Below are 27274 nucleotides of genomic sequence, written 5' to 3'. Positions count from 1 at the left end.
AATTTAATTGTAAGGAATTTGGACAATAGCTATAAGATCCATATCTATGTCCATAGATGCCATGGACATTTTATTGTTGAAAGCAATCTTGTTTTTCTAATGTTTGAGATACATAGGATGCTGACAATGGTGGTGGAGAACAGTTTGTTATTGATCCTATTGAATAATTTTGCTTATGGAAATGTTGAAAACACCATCGGACCATTTGACATTTGAGATGACAACTTTATGTCGTTCACTATGCTGCTATCATTTTATAACTACTGTCATAAAGTATATTTTTGATAGGTTCTCTTCCCACGCCATTGACACTGTCCCCATACGTTCTCTCTCTACGTTCCTGGTTCCATCTGCCTAACTTTTTTTCTCTTTCCCGCCTCTAAACTCCCTCTCAGCCTCCCCCATCGGGCTTTATCTGCTCATCATCCCCACCTAACTTGACTACATCCAACACCGACCTCTCCCTGTCTCACTCCTCCATCTCAGTTCATGATACTGACTCTCTTCCATCTCCACTGTCGGGTCTTGACCCGGAATGTTGACCGTCTCTTTGCCTCCACAGGTGCTGCTTGATCTTCTGAATTCCTCCAGCAGTGTGTGTTTTTTCTTAAATCTAGATTCTAGCATTCTGCTATTACATCTGTCTCCTCTCTGTATACCCTTGTTAACCAACTGTATTGCTCAAATGGTGCTATTTGTCATTATTATCGGCATCAGGAGAGGAAGAAAATAAACTCTGTTGTCACTTAACCTGCATTTCAGTTTACTGAAAGCACTGTTCACATTTTAGTGAAGTCCTTTTTGATAGTCCTGATGTCTTAAGTCGTACTTGTGGCCTCGAAGACTCCTATAGTTGTTGTTTACCGACATGATATAACCCTAGAGTTCAGAAATTCTTGGTGACAATGCTTCCCATGCCCAAAGTATTGGCAATAAATGCAGCGTAGACTCTTGGTAAGAGATATGGCGTTACTTTAATTAGCTACTTTAAATGTGTTGCCATTAAATCGCTTGTGCTGCAATGGTGTGCACACAATGAGAAAACACATGAGAGAATATCAACAACTCAGGCAATAAAACAACATTAAACATTAATGCTGTGGTTGGCGTTCAGACTAAGGTCTTAGCATTTACAAACGGTATCTTCACTTGTCCCTAAATGAAGTGTGCAACGCAATTGTAACCCTCCATCCCTTTGTATGATTAGCTGATGAACAATGGCTGTGGATACCTGGTCAATGTCCCGCTGTACTCCACTGGCCTTGGATGTAATTTTAAGCAGAGTAACGAGGGGAAGTTAATTTTACTGTCATGCCATTGCTGAGTAAAGTTGCTGCAGCCTGCAGTTTAGGAGAAAGATTTCTACCAACGTGCACAATAACTTAACTTTGATTGCAGGGTCATGTTTCAGTACACCCGAAACATCACCCATTCCTTCTCCAGAGATGCTGCCTGTCCCCCTGAGTTACTCCAGCATTTTGTGTCAATCTTCCATTTAAACCAGCATCTGCAGTTCTTTCCTACACATGGTTAATTCCCAAGTCACGTTGGAAGGAGCATATTTAAATTATTGACCCAACAGGAGCTGAAATAAAGAGATCAATCAAATAAACAATTTGAATTCTTGTACTTGGGTTCAGAACTGATATTAAATTTATCAATCAAATATCTATCATATCCCTGTACTATCTTGTTAAACATTTTCATTAATTACATTGACAATATATGGCTCATTTCATAGATTTAATTGGTGAAAGATGTTAAATAATTTGCTTTACAGATTAGAATATTCCCCAGTTTGAAATATAGTCAGGTGGCTTTTTAACATACATGGGGATATTTGCTCAGTGAATGGTTCTTTGCTTTTTTAACCATTTGGGTTCAGCGTATGGTAGCCTTTTAAAATATATGATAGCCTTTGTCCACCATAGATATTATTGTTCAAGTGCTTGAGAGAGTCTTCAGTTGGTGTCGTCTACTACCATTCGTTGTATATCCCTGGGAAAACACAAAGTTAAAATACATGAAATGTTAATCTGACTTTACAAAGATTAAATGTTTCTTCCGATATAGTGGAGAAGAACTGTTTGCAAAACCTAGCACACGCGCACAGACACGCAGACACGCACATGCAGGCACACTTCAAGCAGCATAAAGAAGTGCCTAAGATATACAAATAAGTGTGAGCTGACGATGCTGTGAGAAACACGTGACTGCGGATTTGAAACACCTATTCTATTCAACAATAGTTGGGTTTCTTTGCTTGCCTGCTACATAACAACAGTTTCAAGCATTTCCCAAATGACTGCTTCGTCTTGACACTTTGGAAACCTGATGAAACATGAGACATGCGTGTAAAATAACCGCAGTTTAACAGTATTTATTTTGCAGGACCGATACCAGAATTACTCTTTTTGATGGACGAGGTGGCGATGGAAAATCACTTCTCTTTTCAGCAGCACCCCTCAGACCTCACAGCCAGGTAAATCTGAACTGAAGAATCATAATTTAAAAAAAAAAAAATTACATTCAGAATTAGATTAACCATTTTATTAGGCTGCACAGTGGGCGCAGCGGTAGAGTTGCTGCCATACAGTGTCAGAGACCCGGGTTCGATTCTGACTACGGGTGCTATCTGTACGAAGTTTGTACATTCTCTGTGTGACCTGCATGGGATTTCACCGGGTGCTCCGGTTTCCTCCCACACTCCAAAGACGTACAGGTTTCTAGGCTAATTGGGTTGGTAAAATTGTGAATAGTGTTAGTGTGCGGGGATTGCTGGTCGGCCCGGACTCAGTGGGCCCAAGGGCTTGTTTCCGCACCGTATCTCCAATCTGAACTAAATTAATGTTGTTACATTTTCATGACGAACATTGTTTTCTTCTCTTTTCCTCAACTACTCACAAAACTGTGCCCCTCACCACCCCACAAATACTTCTCTACGTCAGAGGCTGAGATGGAATGCTGCAGGGCTCTGCATGTCTGTTGTACCACCTCTCCTCTCTTTCCTCCATCTCTCTAGTGCCAGGGCTATTGAGTGTGAGAAATAAGAAGGGAGAACTTAGAGCAGTAATTAAAAAAGGTCACATAACCATATAACCATATAACAATTACAGCACGGAAACAGGCCATCTCGACCCTTCTAGTCCGTGCCGAACACGTATTCTCCCCTAGTCCCATATACCTGCGCTCAGATCATAACCCTCCATTCCTTTCCCGTCCATATAACTATCCAATTTATTTTTAAATGATAAAAACGAACCTGTCTCCACCACCTTCACTGGAAGCTCATTCCACACAGCCACCACTCTCTGAGTAAAGAAGTTCCCCCTCATGTTACCCCTAAACTTCTGTCCCTTAATTCTCAAGTCATGTCCCCTTGTTTGAATCTTCCCTACTCTCAGTGGGAAAAGCTTATCCACGTCAACTCTGTCTATCCCTCTCATCATTTTAAAGACCTCTATCAAGTCCCCCCTTAACCTTCTGCGCTCCAAAGAATAAAGCCCTAACTTGTTCAACCTTTCTCTGTAACTTAGTTGCTGAAACCCAGGCAACATTCTAGTAAATCTCCTCTGTACTCTCTCTATTTTGTTGACATCCTTCCTATAATTAGGCGACCAAAATTGTACCCCATACTCCAGAATTGGCCTCACCAATGCCTTGTACAATTTTAACATTACATCCCAACTTCTATACTCAATGCTCTGATTTATAAAGGCCAGCACACCAAAAGCTTTCTTTACCATCCTATCTACATGAGATTCCACTTTCAGGGAACTGTGCACAGTTATTCCCAGATCCCTCTGTTCACCTGCATTCTTCAATTCCCTACCATTTACCATGTACGTCCTATTTTGATTTGTCCTGCCAAGATGTAGCACCTCACACTTATCAGCATTAAACTCCATCTGCCATCTTTCAGTCCACTCTTCCAACTGGCATAAATCTCTCTGTAGACTTTGAAAATCTACTTCATTATCCCCAACCCCACCTATCTTAGTATCATCTGCATACTTACTAATCCAATTTACCACACCATCATCCAGATCATTGATGTACATGACAAACAACAGTGGACCCAACACAGATCCCTGTGGCACCCCACTAGTCACCTGCCTCCAACCTGACAAACAACCATCCACCATTACTCTCTGGCATCTCCCATTCAGCCACTGTTGAATCCATCTTGCTACTCCACCATTAATACCCAACAATTGAACCTTCTTAACCAACCTTCCATGAGGAACCTTGTCAAAGGCCTTACTGAAGTCCATATATACAACATCCACTGCTTTACCCTCATCAATTTCCCGAGTAACCTCTTCAAAAAATTCAAGAAGATTAGTCAAACATGACCTTCCAGGCACAAATCCATGTTGACTGTTCCTAATCAGACCCTGTTTATCCAGATGCTTATATATATTATCTCTAAGTATCCTTTCCATTAATTTGCCCACCACTGACGTCAAATAAACAGGTCTATAATTGCTAGGTTTACTCTTAGACCCCTTTTTAAACAATGGAACAACATGCGCAGTACGCCAATCCTCCGGCACTATTCCCGTTTCTAATGACATTTGAAATATTTCTGTCATAGCCCCTGCTATTTCTACACTAACTTCCCTCAATGTCCTAGGAAATATCCTGTCTGGACCTGGAGACTTATCCACTTTTATATTTCTCAAAAGTGTCAGTACTTCCTCTTCTTTGAATCTCATAGTTTCCATAGCTACTCTACTTGTTTCCCTTACCTCACATAATTCAATATCCTTCTCCTTGGTGAATACCGAAGAAAAGAAATTGTTCAATATCTCCCCCATCTCTTTTGGCTCTGCAGATAGCTTTCCACTCTGACTCTCTAATTGACCAATTTTATCCCTCGTTATCCTTTTGCTATTAATATAGCTGTAGAAACCCTTTGGGTTTACTTTCACCTTACTTGCCAAAGCAACCTCATATCCTCTTTTAGCTTTTCTAATTTATTTCTTAAGATTCTTTTTACATTCTTTATACTCCTCAAGCACCTCATTTACTCCATGCTGCCTATAATTATTGTAGATCTCCCTCTTTTTCCGAACCAAGTGTCCAATTTCCCTTGAAAACCATGGCTCTTTCCGATTTTTACTATTTCCTTTCAACCGAACAGGGACATAAAGATTCTGTACTTAAAATGTCACCTTTAAATGTACTCCATTTCTCTTCCACATCTTTCCCATAAAACAAAATGTCCCAATTTACTCCTTTTAAATCCTTTCGCATCTCCTCAAAGTTAGCCTTTCTCCAATCAAAAATCTCAACCCTAGGTCCAGTTCTGACCCTCTCCATAATTATATTGAAACTAATGGTATTGTGATCACTGGTCCCGACCTGTTCCCCAACGCATACCTCTGCCACCTGACCCGTCTCATTTCCTAACGAGGTCCAGCACCGCCCCTTCTCTAGTAGGTACTTCTATGTATTGCTGCAAAAAACTATCCTGCACACATTTTACAAACTCCAACCCATCCAGCCCATTTACAGAATGTGTTTCCCAGTCTATGTGTGGAAAATTGAAATCTCCCACAATCACTACCTTGTGCTTACTACTAATATCTGCAATCTCCTTACATATTTGCTCTTCCAATTCTCGCTCCCCATTTGGCGGTCTATAATACACCCCTATAAGTGTTGCTACCCCTTTCCCATTTCTCAGTTCCACCCAAATAGCCTCCCTAGACGAGCCCTCTAATCTATCCTGCCAAAGCACTGCTGTAATATCTTCTATAAACATGTATCTATAATTTATTATTTATTTATTTATTTTAAAGTGTTTTTTTTTAAAGGTTACATTTAAGCAGCATTAACTGAAACCTGGTTGCCAACTGGATAGGAATGGACAAAAGACATGTTTGAGATATAATTGATTGAAAGATGCAAAGAAACCGAGTCCACGCTGACCATCGATCACCCGTTCACACCAGTTAACATAGAAACATAGAAAATAGGTGCAGGAGTAGGCCATTCGGCCCTTCGAGCCTGCACCGCCATTCAATATGATCATGGCTGATCATCCAACTCAGTATCCTGTACCTGCCTTCTCTCCATACCCCCTGATCCCTTTAGCCACAAGGGCCACATCTAACTCCCTCTTAAATATAGCCAATGAACTGGCCTCAACTAACTTCTGTGGCAGAGAGTTCCAGAGATTCACCACTCTCTGTGTGAAAAATGTTTTTCTCATCTCGGTCCTAAAGAATTTCCCCTTTATCCTTAAACTGTGACCCCTTGTCCTGGACCTCCCCAACATCGGGAACAATCTTCCTGCATCTAACCTGTCCAACCCCTTAAGAATTTTGTAAGTTTCTATAAGATCCCCCCTCAATCTTCAAATTTCTAGCGAGTACAAGTCGAATCTATCCAGTCTTTCTTCATATGAAAGTCCTGACATCCCAGGAATCAGTCTGGTGAACCTTCTCTGTACTCCCTCTATGGCAAGAATGTCTTTCCTCAGATTTGGAGACCAAAACTGTACACAATACTCCAGGTGTGGTCTCACCAATACCCTGTACAACTGCAGTAGAAACTCCCTGCTCCTATACTCAAATCCTTTTGCTATGAATGCTAACATACCATTTGCTTTCTTCACTGCCTGCTGCACCTGCATGCCTACTTTCAATGACTGATGTACCATGACACCCAGGTCTCGTTGTATCTCCCCTTTTCCAAATCGGCCACTGTGGCCCTTAGTTCTATGATATTCCTCTTTCCTGGCATCACCCGAAACAATACGGGCAATTTACCGAGGCTAATTAACCAACCTACATTGGGATGTGGGAGGAAACCGAAGAACCAAAAGGGAACCCCAGCAGTCACATGGAGAACATGCAAACTCCACACAGACAGCACCCAAAATCAGGATTGAACTTGGGTTTTTGGACACTTGGGTTTACCCGCTGTGCCACTACACTGCCCTTAAATTAATATTATATAATACATTAGAAGTAATGGTATCTCTTGCTTGCTGAGTAAGCTCAAGATTTGGTACAAGCCTCATGGAAGTGGTGTTCTAATGAGATCACAAGGAACAAGAGATGTCTCTTGGATCCCTCAAGTGTGCTGCAACATATCACCATGGCCCTGACTCCACCTCTTTTTTTTGTGCCTGTTCCCTGTGGCCCTCAGTTCTCTGATATTTTAAATAAAATGTCTACTTCTCCTTAATTAAGCCCAATGATCGAGCCTCCACAATCCTCTAGGGTAGAGAACTCTCAACAAGAAGTGCATCCACATGTCAGATTTAAATGGCTGCTCCCTAACCCAGAATTGTGTACCCTTGTTCGTAAACCTGATATTTGTCTTGTCATGCTTCTTTAGGATCTCAAATGTTTAAATACCTCATTCTTCAAAGCTCCATATAATATTGGTCAAATTTGCAAAGAAGGCATTGCTAATTCTTTGATGGATGAACGAATATTGATATTAATTGGCTGAAACTTGGCAGATCAAATATAATTGCAGTAAACATTAAGCAGTATATTTTCAGTATAAATTAAATTAAGTGAATTTGGTGTGGATATTCAGTATGATTAGAACTGTATCTTGTCAGGGCATTGATGTTAGTGCAGTGAATTCAGAAAGTATTTAGACCCCTTCACTTTTTCTTTTTAATTACTTTACAAAAAATTCTAAACACCTATTTTCACTTTTTTATTATGGGGTATTGTGTGTATATTGATGATTAAAAAAATGTTTTAAATCCATTTCAGAATAAGACTGCAACTTGACAAAATGTGGAATACTTTCATATAAATGTGGAATACTTTTATATATATTGAACTAATATAAGGCAATAGTGCCCAACTTTGATGAATTGGGTTTCATACTGCAATAACAATAATATCCTCGCTTTTGCACAGGGTGCTTTGTGTTATAAGATGAAGGATATCTGCTCAGTTTAACCATGTTATCAATCTTTTTGCTATTGCCAGAAGGCAGGCAGCATTTGCGGAAAGTGAAATACACTTAACCTTCATTTTGCAGACACTTTGTCAGAGGGTCTGTGTTTTCCACAGATGCTGCCTGACCTGCTGTGTGTTTCCAGCAGTTTCTTTCTATTTATTTCGGATTGTCAGCAACTGCAGTTTTTTAATTTTGATTTTTCAGTGCTATTATCTGTTCCTGGAGAGTAGGATATGTTTAAAATCTCGGTAACTATGTCACATTATGTTAAATATTGGATAATTGCTGCTAATTGGATCTGTGGAGGCCAAGGGAGAAAGAAACAAAAGTGCGTAAAAACAGGAAAGAGACAGACTCTTCAATGAGAGAAATGCTGAAAAAGGTCTATGACTTTTTTTTAAACGAAAAAAAAGTCACTTTACATAAATTGTTTGCAAAGATTTTGCATAATGAATTGGCAATGCAAATAATTGCTTTAATCCAGACTCCATGAATTTGAGGGGTACCTAGAAACTTCCTATTGTAGCTGCTGTGTTTTATTTACAATGAAATATTTAGCAAATCTCTTTTAATGCTTGTTTCTATTTTTCAGAAATTATATGAAACGGCATAGGTTTGTTGAGACTGATCTCCACGAATGGGCAAGCAGGAATGGGGATATTCCCCGTTTCGGTGACATTGCACGTTCTCTCCAGCATGACCCTCTCCCCTAGTTGCCCTTGGTGTCCAATCGGTTACGTCTCTAGGACTTTCAAAGCACAGAGATTCAAATTCAATCTGTGTGGATTTGTTTTGGGCAAGTTTCGACTGGATATTTGTACTCTGCAGTGTGATCCTGTGTTTAAGGAGAAAACGGCGTATTTAGTCTTAACAAGGTGTGTGCCTAACTGAGGGCACAGCTGTCTGCAGGAATTGGAGGAACGAAGAGATATATTCTGCTGCCTGGCTGGAGAATCAAAAGACTCCCTGGAAAGTTGTATGAACAGGAGCAGATGTAATTTTTACTTATTTTAAAATAAGCCTTCATTAATGTCTAAATCTGATTGCCAGCTGAATGATTAGGCAATCGAGAGACATATTTGAAAGTGTTATTTTAAATCTGGTACACAGTAATTATGATAATGATAGACTCAGCGGGTCAGGCAGCGTCTCTGGAGAAAAGGAATGGATTATATTTTCTATTCCTTTTCTCCAGAGATGCTGCCTGACCTGCTGAGTTACTCCAGAATGTTGTGCCTATTTTCGTTGTAAACCAGCATCTGCAGTTCCAATTTATCTTCAAACTTCACTGAGAGAACTGAATGTACAGGAAACTTTACTTACTGTGCCTTTAGCTAAAGAATTATGCATTTTCTATGTTTTGAAATGTTAAACAGTTCATTTAAATGGTTAAGCTTTGATATTTTCTATGACAACTGATTAACAAGTCATTAATTCACAATCTTAGAAAACTGCCAATAATGTGAAAAGTGCTTAATCTTCCTCGATTATCTTACCTTTTTCTTTCACTCATAATCTACCTCCAAGCTGCATTTGTTGGCAACATTATAATGTCATCTGTATTCATGTGTCAGCTTTCAGCTGATCGGATTGATAGCAGCTTCGCTGAGAAGTGACTTCTTTTTGCCGGTATTATTGGAGTGCAATTTAAAGGTTCAAGATTCCAACTATCATCTGATACTAAATCATGCATTGTACCATAAAATTCACTTTTACCATACTGTGAACCCAATGAAAATAGATAATGCGCAATGGCATCAAAAAGTTTAAAAACTAAATTTGATAATTGTGTGGGTGGTTGAGGCATAGTGTTAAAGGTTTGTTGTAATATTGCAGCGTTGTATAGTATTTTAATTATTGGTGTCATTTATTTGGATGTGAGTAGTACTGTTATATTACTCCAGTCATCAGATCCCTGAAGGAAGAATTATATTTATCATTGGAACAATCCTCAACTTGTTATCTGTATGGTTCCAGGTGCAGACTAATGCCCCTGTCCCACTTAGGAAACCTGAACAGAAACCTCTGGAGTCTTTGCGCCCCACCCATGGTTTCTGTTTTGTTCCCGGAGGTTTTTGTCAGTCTTCCTACCTGCTTCCACTACCTGCAACCTCCGGCAACCACCTGCAACCTCCGGGAACCGCACGGAAACCTTGGGTGGGGCGCAAAGTCTCCAGAGGTTTCTGTTCAGGTTTCCTAAGTGGGACAGGGGCATAAGATTCTTGTCCTCACCTACTTGAAATTTTTCATGTTTTAATGAAGAGGAATTCATGATCTTGAAAGTTTTGTCAGAATCAAGAACAATCATTCAAAGTGTATTGGAGTATCAGAGAAGGGCGATTAGTGGATCAGCCAGGAATAGTGCTGCTGTCAACGGAGGAACCTAGAATGGTGCAAACTATCCTAGCTTTCAGTTGGTCAAAGACACATTGTGATTATTGTGAAAGGAAGGGAGTGAAGCCTGCTGATTTTGTGAAACATTTCAGTATTAAGTAATAATAGCTTTGATTGTGACTCGTGTACAAATATGTTGATAGATGACTATACACTCAGAAAGAACGTTTAACTTGATCGTTAGTTCGGCTTTGCAGATCAGATCCCAGTTTGAGATGAGCATAAGTGTTTAATGCGCCTGCATGTGATCCATGGTTGGGAGTTATTAGAGTGGAAATTCGGAACATCACAGAAAAGGCAGCGAAAGGAGTCCTACTTACAGTAAAAAATGTGCTGGCTCGAACCATTAAAGGTGATAGAGGTGATTGACTGATATGCAAGTTTGAAAGATAGTTTGAAAATATGTTTGAATACATTTCACTTTTGAGCAATTTAATGGCACTTTGTTTGAAGTGAAGATTTGTTGCAATTATTCAATGCTTTGAATGCATGTCCGAGCAACAATGTACATTGATTAGCAATAAAGGGTTTGCTTTTGTGCTGGGAAATCTAGCTTAGTTTCCAGAAAACGACTTGACTGGCTGTGAAAAGCAAACAGTTTTATTTGACGACGCCATTTGTCAACAATACAGATTTTGTGATGAAAAGTTGCCATTGTAATCCTTCTTTGATATCAGTTTCTTGTTGTTTCTGTCAGTTTTATATTTCTTCAGATGTTAAATAAAAGAGGTTTTCTTTAAATTTGCCTTGTGTATTTTTCAGCTGTTAACTTAATGAAACCTTCTGGGGTTTGGGACAGTTTACTCTGACCAAATAGTTTTGACAATTTATGCTCTGATAGCCTTCAGTATGATTGATTACTGCATATAAATCAGAAAATGCATAACCCAAAACAGCTGCCTTACAGAGCCAGAGAGCCAGGTACGATCCCCACTATGGGTGCTGTCTGTACGGCGTTTGTACCTTCTCCCTGTGACCACGTGGGTTTTCACCGAGACCTTCCGTTTCCTCCCACACTCCAAAGATGCACAGGTTTGTAGGTTGATTAGCTTGGTAAATTGTCCCTAGTGTGTTAGGTTAGTGTTAATGTGCAGGGATCGCTGGTCGGCGCATACACAGTGGAGCCTATTTCCGCACAGTATCTCTAAACTAAACTAAAACTAAATCCATAGCAACTGTTCCCTGGGACTTGACGTTTCTGAGGATCTCCTGAAATGTTGCTCATGGTGATTTAGAGCATGCAGTTTAATGAGTTTCAGTAATTCCTTCCATGACACTCTCCTATTTCTTGTTGCAGTTGTCACAGCAGGTAATAAAAGTATAATGATATCTCCCCACAACTAAAAAAATGTTTTTATCCGCATGCTTCCTTTGCTATCACATAATGCATTTCCATCTTATTCTTTGTTCCTTTTTCTTATGTTGAATTATCAATGTTCCTTACCTTATGTTATTATGGTTCATTCTGTCCTGAAGTCCATAAGTTTCTCACGTAGGAAAACTCATGGAACTATTGTCGATAGAGCCGGATAAATAAATACGCCTGCATTGAAAATCTGTTCACTCGAGTTCTTTAAAAACATTTTATTTTGCTGTGAGATGTGGCTGACCCACTGCCCATAAAGGTCCCGACCTGAAACGTTATCCATCCATGTTCTCCAGGGAAGCTGCATGACCTGCTGAGTTACTCCAGCACTTTTTGTGTCCTTTTGCATTAACCCACTGCTGCTGTCTCCTTGCTCACATCCTAAGACCCTTGGAACTCATGTACAAATACATACTGTAAGTCCAAACTTGCTGGTGAAGCTTTGCCAGCTATTTCCATGCTGAATTTCAACTTTGAGTTCCTTTGAGTTACAAATCAGCTCTATCACATTAGACATGGAAGAGGAATTGTGAGCCCCTTCATTTGAATGGAGAGTAGCTGCTTTGAAGAAGAAAGGTGAGTACAAACAAATTCATATTTTCTTTAAAGTAATTGATTTTCCTGCAATGCTTTTAAAGTGATCCAACAACGTATTTTTACATTCTCAATTGATCTGTAATAGCGTTTCAGAGATGTTCAGAAACATTCATAATCCTTGCTAGATCTGACAGCTGGCAAAGCCTAAATTCATGGTTAGTATCTCTAAGTGGTGAGTGAAGGTGCCTCACAGCCAGCAGGAAATTCTGGCCCATTGCATGTGACCCCATATGACTTTTGGTCAAGTGATAAGGTGTGATGACATAGGTTGCAGTAAATGGGCATTCGAATCCTCTCTCAATTTTTCCAAAGATAATGCTGGGAAAACTTACAATGATGGGAATATTATATTAAAGCACGAGGCATTTATTGTGGGAATCATTACTGCAATAACTTCCCCATCAAATAGATCGACAAATTATATCTGGTATTATCTGATTTATTTGGACAGCATGCAAAACAAAACTTTCCACTGTACCTCGGTACACGTGACCACAATAAACTTGAAATACTGAAAAACAAAAAATTCATTAAAGCATATAAATGCCGTAAAGCAAGTTTATTTTTCTAATTGTAAGTATTAATTCCATTCTTGTTGTATTCAAACTGTCCTTTAACTGCATTTCCATATTCGGTTTCAAGATCCTACAGTTCCAAATTATAGTATCATAATTATTCAAATTCCCCAAATGAATAACTGAATCAGAAGTATTTGTAGTTTATCTCTTGATGTTTGTAAAGATTGTGTGCAATCTGATTGCTGTTTTTATGCATTAGCATAAGGGTGCATTAGGGTGTCAGGGGTTATGGGGAGAAGGCAGGAGAATGGGGTTAGGAGGGAGAGATAGATCAGCCATGATTAAATGGCGGAGTAGACTAGATGGGCCGAATGGCCTAATTCTGCTCCTATCACTTATGATTTATGAGCCCAATGAGTATATTTAAAGTCCTTCAATAACTACAATGTTTTCTATGTCAGATATAATAGTAAATTGGGATATTAGTTGCAAATATTATATACAAGTGATATATTAGTTTGATTTTGATTTCAGTTACAATTCATTGCAGTTAATCATGACCAAGCAGATTGACAATACTTGTCAAATAAATCTCTTCAGATATATTGCACACCAATGCCCATCGACTTATCTGAAAGTTAATTTGCATGCAAGAGTCGAGTAATAAAGCTTTTTTTAAAAAGATTTGTCGCCATGCACTCTCACTACCTCAATTATATGAAACTTCAAATTACACCAACAATATAACTCCAGGCATATTAAAGAAACTTTAGCACTTATCTATTAAATAATAATTATAGATTGTCAACGATAAACATTTAAGATCATTTCTAAGATGTCTAAAGTGGGGGGTAAATAGATTAACAGTAAACACAATAAAATTGTACCATAGTTTTTATTTTGAAAATATGCTCATACATTTGTATCATTTTACAATATGTAAAGTTATTTTTAAAAATGTAAAATCCTCTAATTTATATACAGTGATAAATAATCATGCTAGCCCTCTTTAGAATTAATAACATTTAATATAATATTTGCAAAGTATAAAACTCTTGATTGATCCCCTTACATTTTTGTTAAACTAATTTGTGTTTGTTTAGCCATCATGCCAATATTTTTCTTAACAAACAATTCAGATATCAGATGCAACTTTAAATGATAGAAGTTCACACATCAACTTATGGAATGTACATCCAAGTATGCATACATTGTTCAACAATCACAAAAATGGAAAGTAAATCTTGGGACTATAAGAGAAGGTCATTTCTGTTATCCAAGAGATTCAGATGATCACGTTTAATTACATCCTTTTGCTTTGTTCACTGTGCATTTTATGTGTTATAATGTATTTATTTAACAGTCAAGATATTATTGAATTTCCTGTGGTGCTATATGATTGTAATAAGCCATTGGATGGGTTTTTTTCCCCCTACCATTTTGCCCCTCTTGTAATTGGTTCAGTGATAACCTTTCAAACAAATTCTTTAATGAGTTTGAACACTTCCATCAGAACTCCAGCTCACTCTTTAGTTCTCAATACAAGGACATGAACTCCATTCTGAATGCTCCTCCATTTTGAGCAGTCAGGGATTCCAAAGAATTGGTGAATTGCCACAGGGGGATGTTGCATTTCTCTCAAGAATGTCTGTGCACATCTTTAAATCTTCATATGTCTGATTGTCTCTTTCCCTTGACACATCTCAAGACAGAGTAACTCTTTTGAAAGTCTGCTGCTGGTCACGTAGTTCATAAGTGATATAGGAGCAGAATTAGGCCATTCTGCCCATCAAGTCTGTTCCACCATTCAATTATGGCCGATCTATCTTTCCCTCTTAACCACATTCTTCTGTCTTCTCCCCATAACCCCTGACGTACTAATCAAGAATTTATCTATATATCTGCCTTAAAAATATCCATATATCTATAATATATAAATGATGTGGCCTGACCAAAAAGCCAACCATCAATGTGCTAAGCAACTAAGCCACCAGTTGGAGAGAGAATTCCAAAGATCCCCTACTCTCTGTGTGAAGACATTCTTTCTCATCGTTGCCCTGAATTGCTGTAATAAGCCATTGCATGATTTTTCAGCTCCTAGTTTATGATTCTTCTGGTGGTGGAAATATCAACTCTGCATCTCCCCTGAAGTTTCATGTCATCTCTGTCCTATAGTTTTCATAAGGCCACCAAACAATTTTTCTACGACTAAAATATAACTCTGTGGTCTGAAGCTAGCAAGCTATTCCCTCTGTCGTTTTTGTTTTTGAAGAACAGTGCTGCATTTGCCATTCTCAACATCTTTAGCTTGGTCCAGGCACGGAAATCGCTATCAAAATATGGAGGGGACAGGGGGGACACAATTTGTTGGCGGCCGCATGCGCATGCGCGCACGCACGCGCACTTGCGAGGCTTCGGTGGCTCAATCCAGCGCTAAATGCAGCTCAACTTTGCCTGTCTCGCCGGGTTAACCTACAACCCTGCCTGGACTGACGGGACACCAGCGCTGCATCTCCGCGCTGGCCATATTTCCCGCAAGTCCAGGCAGGGCTGTAGGTTAACCTGGCGGGACAGGCAGAGTTGAGCTGGGTTCAGCGCTGCTTCTCTGCGCTGGCTGTGGGCCTGGGGGTACAGCTCCCATCTGACTCCCGACCTCTCTGGCCACCCCCGGGCATGGGGGGGCACTCGGGTAGGGGCGGGACAGCGCCGGAGAGCCGGGATCGATCCTGGCTGCGGATGAGGCACAGGTCTGTGCCAAGAGTGTTTTGGCACGTCTCCCTCCCCCAATCACCGCTCTCTATCCTCAGTTCCAACCCCCCTCCACCTCCCTCCTCCAATGAGCGCGCTGAATCATCATGCCCCGCCCCCATTGCCTGCTGACCAACGTCTCTCTCGTCCAATCGGCGCCCTCGATCAGCAGTCCCACCCCGACTGTCTCGCGGAAAGCGGAGATTTCACCGGGTTTTAAAATCCGGATTACAAAAACTTGGGGGGGATGTTCCCCCCCCCCCCCCGGGATTTGCGCCCCTGGCTTGATCCCTGTTTTTTTGAAGATATTTTAGAAAGTTACCCCTGGTATGTGTTGTCAAGCCTCTCTTTAATTGGTGAGCCTGAAAAACATTTTCCTCTTCTGACCTCCTGCATAACTTTCTAAAGGTTTTGTTTCAGGTTCGCCCCGTGAATAAATGCTTACATAGATTCTTTTATCTACTGTCGTTATTCCTCAATCATTTTCATTTTACATCTAAAAGTCTTCCATGTATCTTTACATTGACGACTAGCTTTCTGAAATAATCATGACGCTCCTACTTGAATGTTATTTTCTCCACTTCTTTTATGGGTAGCAGCTTTTTTTCTCTCTTTTACCTTAATGTAGTCTCCTTATTTATACATAGTTATTTGGACATTCATGCCACCATGTTGTACCTGGTGAAGATATTTTAGCCTTTGCCACTTGATCACCATTGAATCATAGCATGGCAACAGGCCCTTTGGCCCACCTTGTCCATGCCGACCGAGTTGACATACAAGGCTAGTCCCATTTACCTGCATTGCGGGATAATTTAACGGGTGGAAATAAATCTGATTCCCTTTATACAAAGGTTTTTCCCCTGGTAAGATGGTATCTGAACCACAAACCCAAGAACATTTTATAAAGGCAGAGTAATTTGTCATATATATTACCATCAGAGCAATGTGAAACTAGTATAACTTAAAGCAGAGAACAATAGCCCACTTTGCAGCAGATGAGAATTTCCTCAGAAGTGCTGCCCACCTGCATTTGTGGCTTCTCTGAACATGTAATTGGAGTACATAAAGTGGAGTTTCCTTAATCAGGCATCTCTGGAGAAACCCTACCCCGATGTTGCACCTTTTGGACAACCCTAATGCTTTAAATTAATACAACAACCGAAAGGCTAGGAACGATCATGTATCACACACACGAGGATCTGAACTGGTCCAAGCACAACTCCTCAGAGTGAGACACAACATGCTGGAGTAACTCAGCGGGACTCAGGCAGCATCTCTGGAGAGAAGGAATGGGCGGCATTTGGGTTGTGATCCTTCTTCAGACTGAGAGTCAGGATGGGTGTATTAGACATCCGTGTCATTTCTAGGTACTCTGAGAAATACTCTCATTCTGCTATCTGTAAGCGGTAACAAAAGCTGAAAATAACAAACCATCCCTTTAAGATAAGTAGTAGCTGAAATAAGTGGAAAAAATAAAACCATGTCTTTCCAGGATGGCAGCATACTTTACAATGCAATCTGTTTCAATAAAGGTACTTTTGTTTTGCCCTTGACTCCAGCTACAGATTGGTATCAATATTACTATGCAAATAATATTATTACCACAGAGATCAGATTTGAATTAGAAGTAGTTGTCTCCATTTTAATTGCTGCCATTTGAACGGCATGGACCATAAGAAGTACAAGTGGGTCACTGGTAGAGATGAAGGAAGGCACTTCATGAGGAGGGTTTATTGTATGTAAAACTATTTAATTTTGAGCTCCCCTGAAATAGTTTTTTTATTTTAATAGAGGGAATTTGCATGGAATTGGGGATAACATTTGTGCGGGTTGCTGAGGTACTTTGTGTTTTCCATTTGCATTTTCCTTCAATTATTTTCATTAAATATAAAACATTATTTGATTTTAGCATCTGCATTGATATCTGGTCCTGTGCACCATGCTGTTAAATCCCTGTTCTTCATTCTTTCCAAGACTCATTAAATTCTAACATCAGTGAATTACAATTCTTACATTAATATAGAAAGTTAGAAAAGGGTCATGTTGGTTTAATTGTTTCAATGAACTTTTGTGCCTGCTGTTATTTTGTAATTTGACTCTTACATTTGCTGACATTGTGTTTAGGTTCCTGACAGAATCTTTCTTTAACATGTAGCTTCAAGCAATCATTGTAAATATGCAAATGTAACCATAGATTGTACATACTTGTATGGGATAATTATTCAACTTATGAAGGAAATTTAAAAGACACTGGGAAATATTTTGTGCTTGATAATGGAAAATGTTCATAGTTGGACTATATTTTTATTTTTATTTACTCTTTATCCTTGCTCTCTGGAATATTAGTATTAGCTTTCTATGCAACACGGTCATTCACAACTATGATGATGGTCTGTGCTCGGGTCTTTACCATTTTCACTTTGAAAGGAACTGCTCGAAGCAGCTTTCTTTGAAAGGAATTGTTCCATGCTGCGAGGCTCTGTGACTGTAGGTTTAGTGGAATATGAGCCAAATGCAGGCAGGTGGGACTAGTGTAGATGGGGCATCTTGGTCGGCATGGGCAAGTTGGGCCAAAGGGCCTGTTTCCATGCTGTAAGACTACTCTGAGTCTCTGTGTGGAATTAATCTGCAGCAGCACGGTTCAGTGATCAGATAAACAGGAGCTGTAGGTACTAATGCCAATTATTAACAGTACAACATGAAACTGAATGCCTCCGGACATTTGTGGATAGATTCTCAAATTGTCTAGATTATTTTTCAAATAATGTAAAGTGCAATCTGTTAACATGAACTATGAGTACAGTGGGGTAGTTTACAGGGTTCCAACACATTCTATATACTGTGGTGAATATAAATAACGTGTAGACCTCCACAATGGATGCCTATGCTTCTGATTTCTAAGAACTGTCAATTACTTCCTACAAATCTTACTCCGTCAATGGAAGTGCGAAGATCACAAAGTTAGGTAGTTTAAGATAAAGATGCATCTGCATTGAGGCTGGGACTAGATTAGCTGTAGTGTTGACCTGTACAAGATACTACTCTCTTGGATAACAATTAACGCATCTACCTGATATTGAGGAGAAATCCGTGACTGGTCGCCAATGCCAAATGTGTGCATGAGTATTGGCTGCCAATTTACACACCTTTGCAACATATTTCCACTGAAGTGCATGGAATAGAACTGCCCAGGAGAGTAATACGCCAGCGGGCATTCTTATGTGTGCACAGTAATGGCAACACAGGAGACATTTCAACTTCAAATTATCCAACCAAACAATGTTTGCTATAAAGTACTAAGAGAGCACAGGAAAAACATGTATGTGCAGAAACCTTAATAAATAGTTTAGATTATCTGGAACGGTGACAAAGAGAAATACAGCATGGGATAAGCCCTTCAGCCCACTTATTCTGCACTGACCACCATCCATCCATTCACACTAATCTTATGCTAATACTACTCTCACAACATCTGTCTATTCTCCAGATTCAACCACTCACCTACGCACTAGGGACAATTTGCATTTGCCAATTAACCTCTTCCTTCTATCCAGAGATGCGGCCTGTCCAGTTGCGTTAATCCAGCATTTTGTGTCTATCGTCGGTGTAAACCAGCATTTGCGGTCCTCTCCCAGGCAAACCTATCAACCCCTCTGTCTTTGGGATGCTGGGGGAAACCCAAGTGGTCATGGGGAACTTGGAAACTTCACACAGTGTTCAGGATTGAACCTGGATATCTGTTGCTGCAAAGGCAGTGGCTCTACTAGCTACACCTCTGCACCACCCCTGCATGCCACTTCAAGGAGTTGTAAATTGTGTACTTGAGTTGTGACCTGCGATGGCTATGGCCCAAGTAATGGACGATGGGTACAGAGGTATCACTTGCTGAATGACCTCCTCCAATGCACATATCCTGGCTGGCTGGAATGACCTCCAGCATAAAGATCAATTGAAGTCTGTGTACTGCAACAGTGCTGCCATTTTCCCTCTATCTAAGTTTGATGATACAAACTAAAGCAAGTTTACAGTTTTAATTCCTTTTCTGCAGAAATGTTGCCAGCCCCGCCGAGTTACTCCAGCATTTTGTGTCTATCTTCGGTGTAAACCAGCATTTGCAGTTCCTTCCTGCACTTACAGTTTTAATATCTATTTTTGAAGACTGAAAAAGGGTTATATTTTGGATATAAAAATACATTAAAATTTATCTTAATTATATCAAGATATAGGATCTAGCAATGTGCAAATTGGTCACCATATTACAAACAGTAATCACACTCCACAAGCTGTAAAAATGCACTTTTTTTAAATGAAAATATTTTCCATAGAAATTCATGAAAATACTGATCGGAAAAAAATCTTGACAGATATTAATAGCATACAATATGGAGTGAATGAAATATTGATGAAAATCTACTGTTGAATTGCATTAATGCAAATGAAGCCCTCTTGTGTTATAAATTATAAAGCTGGGCACTTTCCAACTTACATTGTTAAAACTAACCCAACTGGCAGAAGTCATTCTCTGCAATTTACAAAGCCTGGAAGCAGTGTGGAATCAGTGGCTTACCACTCCAGACACAAGTGAAATATGGCCTTTTTTTTAATGACGTGCAAGCTCCATCAAACAAACTGCAAACCAGTCTTAAAAACACGTATATAACATCTCTTTTTAAGTCATGACTGATATCTGGAATATTGATACGTTAATAAATATTTCAAAAGATATTTGGACAGGTGTATGGATAGAAAGGGTTTAGGGACTAGCTCAGAATGCCATTTTGTTAAGCGTGGATAAGTTGGGTCAAATGGCCTCTTTTCCATGCTGTTTAAATCTATGACTGATAAAATATTAGCAGATTTTAAAGGAAATCTTTATTTCATCTTGCAAACATCACCTGGAAGAGTTTGGAAAGTGTTATGCTTATGGTCTTTCTCATTGTACTCCTGCTGTTTGCTCCAATAACTGGGATCTGGTGCAGTTTCTGATCAACTCGTCTTGGATGCTTGGGTAGATTAGACTTGTCTATATTAGTTACCAATCCCCTCCCCCCTCCCCCGACTCCTGTCGATTAATTAATGAAAGGCACCTGAAACTGACTGAGGCAATCATCTATCTGGAGATAGACACAAAAGCTGGAGTAACTCAGTGGGTCAGGCAGCATCTCAGGATCAAAGGAACAGGTGATGTTTCGAGTCGAGACCTCGACCCTAAACGTCATCTATTCCTTTTCTCCAGAGATGCTGCCTGACCCGCTGAGTTACTGCAGCTTTTTGCGTCTATCTTCGATGTAAACCAGCATCTGCAGTTCCTTCCTACACATGTATCTGGAGAGATGGTTTTCCTAAGTACTCAGCCGAACCTTTTAATATATTTCTTACAGAATTAATATAATGTTACAATTCTGACCAGGTAACGTTGGGCTCCTCTGGAAGGCAAGCACGAGCTATAAACCAATAGTAAATGTTGACTCCTGTCCACTTACGGAATGGATGTTAAGATTTGATACATCAATGGTCTATCTATTCCACAAACTCTAAAATGTTTCCGCTGAAGGGAAATATTGGTCAAAATCTTCGATACGGAACTCATTTGGATAGATGTGCATAATTATGATATATAATAAAAAGCTCACAACCCTAAAATGAGCAGTTATATCAAATGATTTTGTTCTGGTTTCTAAACAAACATGTCCATGCTTCCTTTTAATCTCTCATGATTGAAGAAGGCTGGAGGAGCCATAGATAATCACTGAACACAACGTTAATCTTTGTGAAATGGTCATGCAAATAATGAGACTCAGTTGAGATGACAGTTGAAAGAACACAATTCAGTAAAAAGGAACTTAAATGAAAAATTACAGAAATGACTTTCATTCTATTCTAAGAAGAGACACAAAATGCTGGAGTGACTCAGTGGGTAACTCATGCTGGAGTAATTCAGGCAGAATCTCCAGAGAACGTGGATAGATGACAATTTGGGTCGGGATGGTCCCAACCCGAAACATCACCTATCCATGTTCTCCGGTGGTGCTGCTTGACCTGCTGAGTTACTCCAGCACTTTCTGTTTTTCCTTGATATAAACCAGCATTGCAGTTACTTTTTACTACATTAGTTCTATCTTTTTTTTTTGAATGGCAAACATTCCTTGTTTTCTCAGTTATATGGTTTGCTTAGGTACATAAATGATAGAAGAAAAATGATCTGCAATTGTTGTATTACTGTATGTAATATAAATATCGGATATTGCTCGAACACAATTTTGAAGTGAATTATGTTGTCTGGTGTTATGCAGCGAGACAAATATAATTTCACTACAAATAGCTCGTTCATCAGAGATATTTTATCCTGCACAGAGATATTTTGTGCGTAACAGCAATAATATGAATGACTCCAAGGAAAATGCTCCATTGATAAAATGATAGCTTTTGAGTGGAGTGCTGTAACATTAAGATTTAGTTAAATCTAAGTTATCTCAAATCGGAAACTTTGATGATTATAATCAAGCGTTGTCCCATTCTTGAGGAAGGAATGTTGTTTCAGCGAAATTGGATTAAAAAAAATATATATTTTATTTAAAAAATGAGTATGTTTGACAATACGTCAATTATTTATGCTTGATTTTCTAGAGGTCGCACTTTCAGAGTTTAAATCAATCATAATGTAATGAAATAATTTTCCCTCAGGGAAAACGTAAGTAGTAATACAACTTTGCAGGGCAATTCAGTGAGAGCTAAATCTCATCCAAATTCTCAACAGACACATTCTGGACTAGGTTATGGATTACCATGTCTGCTGGAACTATCTGTAACATTTGTGTGAGATTCATGGAAAGTAGCTTGCGTTGAATACAGTTGGCTCACCTTTTGTGAAAATAATTTTCATCGCACACAGACGATGCAAATCATTGGCATATTTGCAATACTTTTGATTAGCATTATCACGCTATTTGAGGAAGCGTTAAGATTTAAAAAAAATAGTACAACCACCTAACTGACCTTCCCCAATTCGAAAGGATATGGAATCCTTGTTAATCTCTCTATCCCTTTTAATTTTGTTTTCTTCCAGTTTGTTAATAATCAAAGTTGTAATAAAGAGTAACAATTTGCATTTTAGGGAGATGTTTGTGTGTCATGATCATCAATATAAAGACCAATGTCATTAATGGTGACATGATCTAAGCTTTAACCTGATCCCAGGACTAGAGGGTCTGAGCTACAGGGAGAGATTGAGTAGGCTGCCACTCCCAGAAGTTGATGATATATCTATTTATGAAACCATAAACTGTAGACACAGGGAACTGTAGATGCTGGTTTACAAAAAAACAAAACAAAGTGCTGGTGTAGCTTAATGGGTCAGGCAGCACCTCTGGAAGACACATAACTAGGTGACGTTTCAGGTCGAAACTCTTCTACAGACTAACTGTGGGCCTCGACCTGAAATGCCACCTGCCCATGTCTTTCAAAGATGCTGGCTGACATGCTGAGTCACTCCAGCACTCTGTATTTTATTTATTTATTTATGAAGCAGCATCTTTTAAACAATTTCGTCCCTGCTTTAATATTTGTTTCATTTTAATCCACTGCAGTCATAGGGTGCATTTTCATTCTCCCCCATCTAGGTGATCTGAACTCTGAAGAGTTCTGCTTGACTACAAATAAGGAAAGTGATATTTGGGTGTTCGGCAAAGGTGTGGTTTGTGGACACCTGCAAAGAAGAAACATATGCATTCGTCTCCCGTACACATCCAAAGTGTTTTCTGCGTTTCCCTGGCAATGCAATGTTGGTCTGCACAGACTCACCATGTGTCGAGAAAGGAAAGAATCCCAGCCTCCATCTTTAGTTTGGCTATGAAATAATCACTGTGTGTGTGTGGACTGATGATTAGTTAGGGAGGACAGAGGAGAGCAAAGGATGGTGTCTCATAGGTTCTAGGGACAGGATTAGGCCAATTGGCCCATAATGTCTACTCAGCCATTCAATCTTTCCCTGTCAACCCCATTCCCCTGTCTTCTCCCCATAACCCCAGACACCCTTACTAATCAAGAATCTGTTCATCTCTGCCTTAAAAATATCCAGTGACATGGCCTCCACAGCCGTACGTGGCAATGGATCCCACAGATTCACCTCGTGGTGGGTGACCTTTGAAGGTCAATTCAGCTATGTTTTATTGGTCTAAAGTGCTCATTTCCAACAGCTGGGGCATGCCAATGCAAGCGATGCATCCCATTAAATAAATTGCCATGCACAGGAACGCAGCCGGTCTCTTCCCCCTGTCATTCTGTAAATATCGGACATGGCCATTCAGTCACTAGAGCTGGTTGTACCATTCCAGTAGATCTCGGCTGATCTACACCTGAACTCCATTCACCCAACTTTGGCCTTAAACCTGGCAATTACTTATCCTAGTTAAAGGCATCAGCCAGAAATGCAGTCCACACTTGCGGAAAACAAAGCGCAAACAAATGTCACTTTGAGTGCGTGTTTTGATGGACTGTTCAGTACTATGTCGACAGATGGCACAATGGGCTAAGTGTTCGGCTGGCAACCGGAAGGTAGCCGGTTCGAATCCCGCTTGGAATGCATACTGTCGTTGTGTCCTTGGGCAAGACACTTCACCCACCTTTGCCTGTGTGTGAATGTGTGTGAATATGTGTGAGTGATTGGTGGTGGTCGGAGGGGCCGTAGGCGCAGATTGGCAGCCACGCTTCCGTCAGTCTGCCCCAGGGCAGCTGTGGCTACAGAAGTAGCTTACCACCACCAAGTGTGACTGAGGAGTGAATTAATAATGCGATGTAAAGTGCCTTGAGTATTAGAAAGGCGCTATATAAATCCCATCCATTATTATTATTATTATTATTATTATGAATTTGAAACTTTAGTTTAGATTAGAGATACAGCACGAAAACAGGCCCTTCGGCCCATTGAGTCCGCGCCGACCAGTGATCCCCGCACACTAGCACTATCCCACACATACTAGGGACAATTTTACACTTACACCAAGCCAATTAACCTACAAACCTGTGCGTCTTTGGAGTGTGGAAGGAAACCGAAGATCTCGGAGAAAACCCACGCGGTCACGTGGAGAACATACAAACTCGTGCAGACAGCACCCGTAATCGGGATCGAACCCAGGTCTCTGGCGCTGTAAGGCAGCAACACTACCCCTGCGCCACCATGCCGCCCTAACTTATTTTAGAACGCTCAAAAAGGAATTAGATGACCCTATTTAACTAATTGTCTGCCATTTTAACATGTCAATTATACACAAAACATAAGAACATAGGAGCAAGAGTAGACTACCTTGCCCTTGTCCCTCCCTGACCATGGCTGACCTCTATGGTTCAATGTTACTTTGTCACATTAAAGCCCTGTTCCAAACCTCAAGTCGTCTCCCGTGCCACCAACACTGAGTCCTCGATTCCCTGATCTTTCAAAGATTTATCTACCTGCACTTTAAATGCCTCCAGTAATCTGGCCCCCACAACCTGTCGGAGTGGAGCTTTGGAGATTTTACACCTTCCGCAACAAGTCTCTACACAAGTCAGTTTTGAAAGGATGGCCCTCATTCGAGACTGTCTCACGAGGGGAAACATTTCAACATCTACCAACTCACGATCTCTTTGGATGCTGTATGTTTCAATAAAATCAGCCCTCATTCTTCTAAACTCCAAAGAGATCTTAAAAAAAAATTAGTATCAAGCTTTAGTATTTTTGTATTGACACTTATTGCTCAACAACCACAAAAATGTCAATGAAATGGTAGGCAGCACAGATATCATCACAATTTCACTTGTACCGGTAACTACAGACACATACTGTGGACAGCACCACATAGATGAGGAACGTTAATGCAGGCCTCAAAAGCATTGGTTGTTTTAAAAGCATAGCAATAATTCTGTCCAAGGAATCCTCCGATTAGTAATTCATGTCAATGAATTAGATGCCACTAATTTGCCATTTACTTACTGATTATGTCAAGGGAGACGGCCATTCGGCCCATCAAGTCCATGCTGGCTCCCAGCTGAGCAATCCCATCAGTCCCAGTCCCCTCATCATCTCCCCACAGGCCTGCAACATATTCCCTGTCACATGCCCGTTAATTCCTCTGTTCAGGATGAAAAGAAAAGAAAGACAATATGTATTTTGAGATCACTCTATATGCTGCAGAGGTGGCGTGAAATGTGCGTAGGTTCCAGAACCTAAATTGCATTAAATGGCACTGAAATATGTCGCTTTCATAATAAATATAAATCAGGAAGTCTTTACCGAATCTTCTCCGTTCTCCACTTTGGTAAAGCTTCATGCTGCTGTTAAGAAGGAAAAGATTAAAGACAATGTCTATTTAGTTTCACATCGCCGAGTTTGGTCACCTTCACCTTTAAACCTTGCTTTTTTTTTACGACGGTAAAATGTACCGACATCTCTCAATAGGTAAACATCAATTATTTTTCATTTTCCGGTTACGTGACACGTATGTTTATTAATCATGCGTACCGATACCTTTTTGAGTACAAAATGAAGGCCCGTCTTTAAAGCTTCATTGATATTGGCCATAAAAATAATGAAATAAATCACTTGAATACTTTGCGCTGGCTGGTGTTAATAGTTTGTCGGCAGAAAAGACTGGAAATTTTAAAATGTGCCATTTTTTTATAGATTAAATTTCATTTTTCATATTGCAGACCTTGCGTTATAGGAAATAACTTGCTTGCAAGCCAGAAATCATTCGTAAGCAAAACAGAGATTGAATACCATTGAGTATGGGAATAGAAATATAATAATCTTTGCAACAAAAAAAAGTTCTCGATGAACTTCAAAAGACGTCTCGCCACGCTCTTTGCAGGGAAGTTGCTTTGTTTGTACGGAGATCATGAAGTTATGTTACCATGGACAGTGGTCCAAGTCATATTCCTCATTGTTCCTTTACCAATGTTTTTAATATCCTGTTGTTTGCATTTGTTTCTGCGATGGCTTTTGTCAATTAATATTTCATCCAAAGAACAGTCAGTGTGTGAACATTGAAGCTACGCAGCCATTTCTCGCAGTTTGTTTCTGCGTTGGAATATCCGTTCACGGGAATGTAGACGTGAAATCTTGGGAAAAAATTCCTTTTGCCGCAGCGTACAAAATCCTCAAACCCTTTGCATCTTCTCCACGAGTGAGGAATTAAACTGCCTCTTCTCCACGAGTGAGGAATTAAACTGCCTCTTCTCCACGAGTGAGGAATTAAACTGCCTCTTCTCCACGAGTGAGGAATTAAACTGCCTCTTCTCCATGAGTGAGGAATTAAACTGCCTCTTCCCCACGAGTGAGGAATTAAACTGCCTCTTCTCCACGAGTGAGGAATTAAACTGCCTCTTGTCCTTGTTGAAGATGATCATTCATAGGAAGCCTTGATTAACGTGTGCTTTTAAATCTGTTTATGAAGCAGGGTGTGCACGGTGTTCCGCTGCAGGCTGCTGCTTCTTCCCAAGAGAAAGTTAATGGATTAATTAAACCATCCTCTTAGCCGCGTAAGTCAGGCTTCAATGATGTGTACAGAAGGCTTGTTCTTCGGAAACTGAATAAAAGGATGAAATTGTTATTTAAAACAGCATTTTGTTAGCAAGTGACGTTATCACGATCGGTTCTATAAATAAGGATGTTTTGCTTGATGCCCAGTGATTGGGGACATCTACTCCCCTTCCCATTCCCACACCGACCTTTCTG

At 39.9% G+C, this 27274-nt stretch overlaps 2 protein-coding genes across 2 annotated transcripts in view; one reads left to right on the top strand and one right to left on the bottom strand.

The window, feature by feature from the left end:
• LOC116988447 (S100P binding protein) overlaps nt 1–9045 on the top strand; it is a 37026-nt gene extending 27981 nt beyond the window's left edge. Inside the window, exons 5-6 of the mRNA XM_033045151.1 lie at nt 2392–2482; nt 8531–9045. Coding sequence (XP_032901042.1) covers nt 2392–2482; nt 8531–8651 — 212 coding nt within the window. The 3' untranslated portion in view covers nt 8652–9045. The remainder of the gene's footprint in view (nt 1–2391; nt 2483–8530) is intronic.
• Nucleotides 9046–26895: 17850 nt separating this feature from the next.
• fndc5 (fibronectin type III domain containing 5) overlaps nt 26896–27274 on the bottom strand; it is a 60363-nt gene continuing 59984 nt past the window's right edge. The window contains exon 6 of the mRNA XM_033045150.1: nt 26896–27125. Within this exon, the coding sequence (XP_032901041.1) occupies nt 27084–27125 (42 nt within the window). The 3' untranslated portion in view covers nt 26896–27083. The remainder of the gene's footprint in view (nt 27126–27274) is intronic.

This window comes from Amblyraja radiata, chromosome 27 (assembly GCF_010909765.2).
Source record: "Amblyraja radiata isolate CabotCenter1 chromosome 27, sAmbRad1.1.pri, whole genome shotgun sequence".
NCBI classification, from domain to species: Eukaryota; Metazoa; Chordata; class Chondrichthyes; order Rajiformes; family Rajidae; genus Amblyraja; species Amblyraja radiata.
The sequence above is the reverse complement of the archived record's forward strand: the minus strand, read 5'-3'. Positions and strand labels throughout refer to the sequence as shown.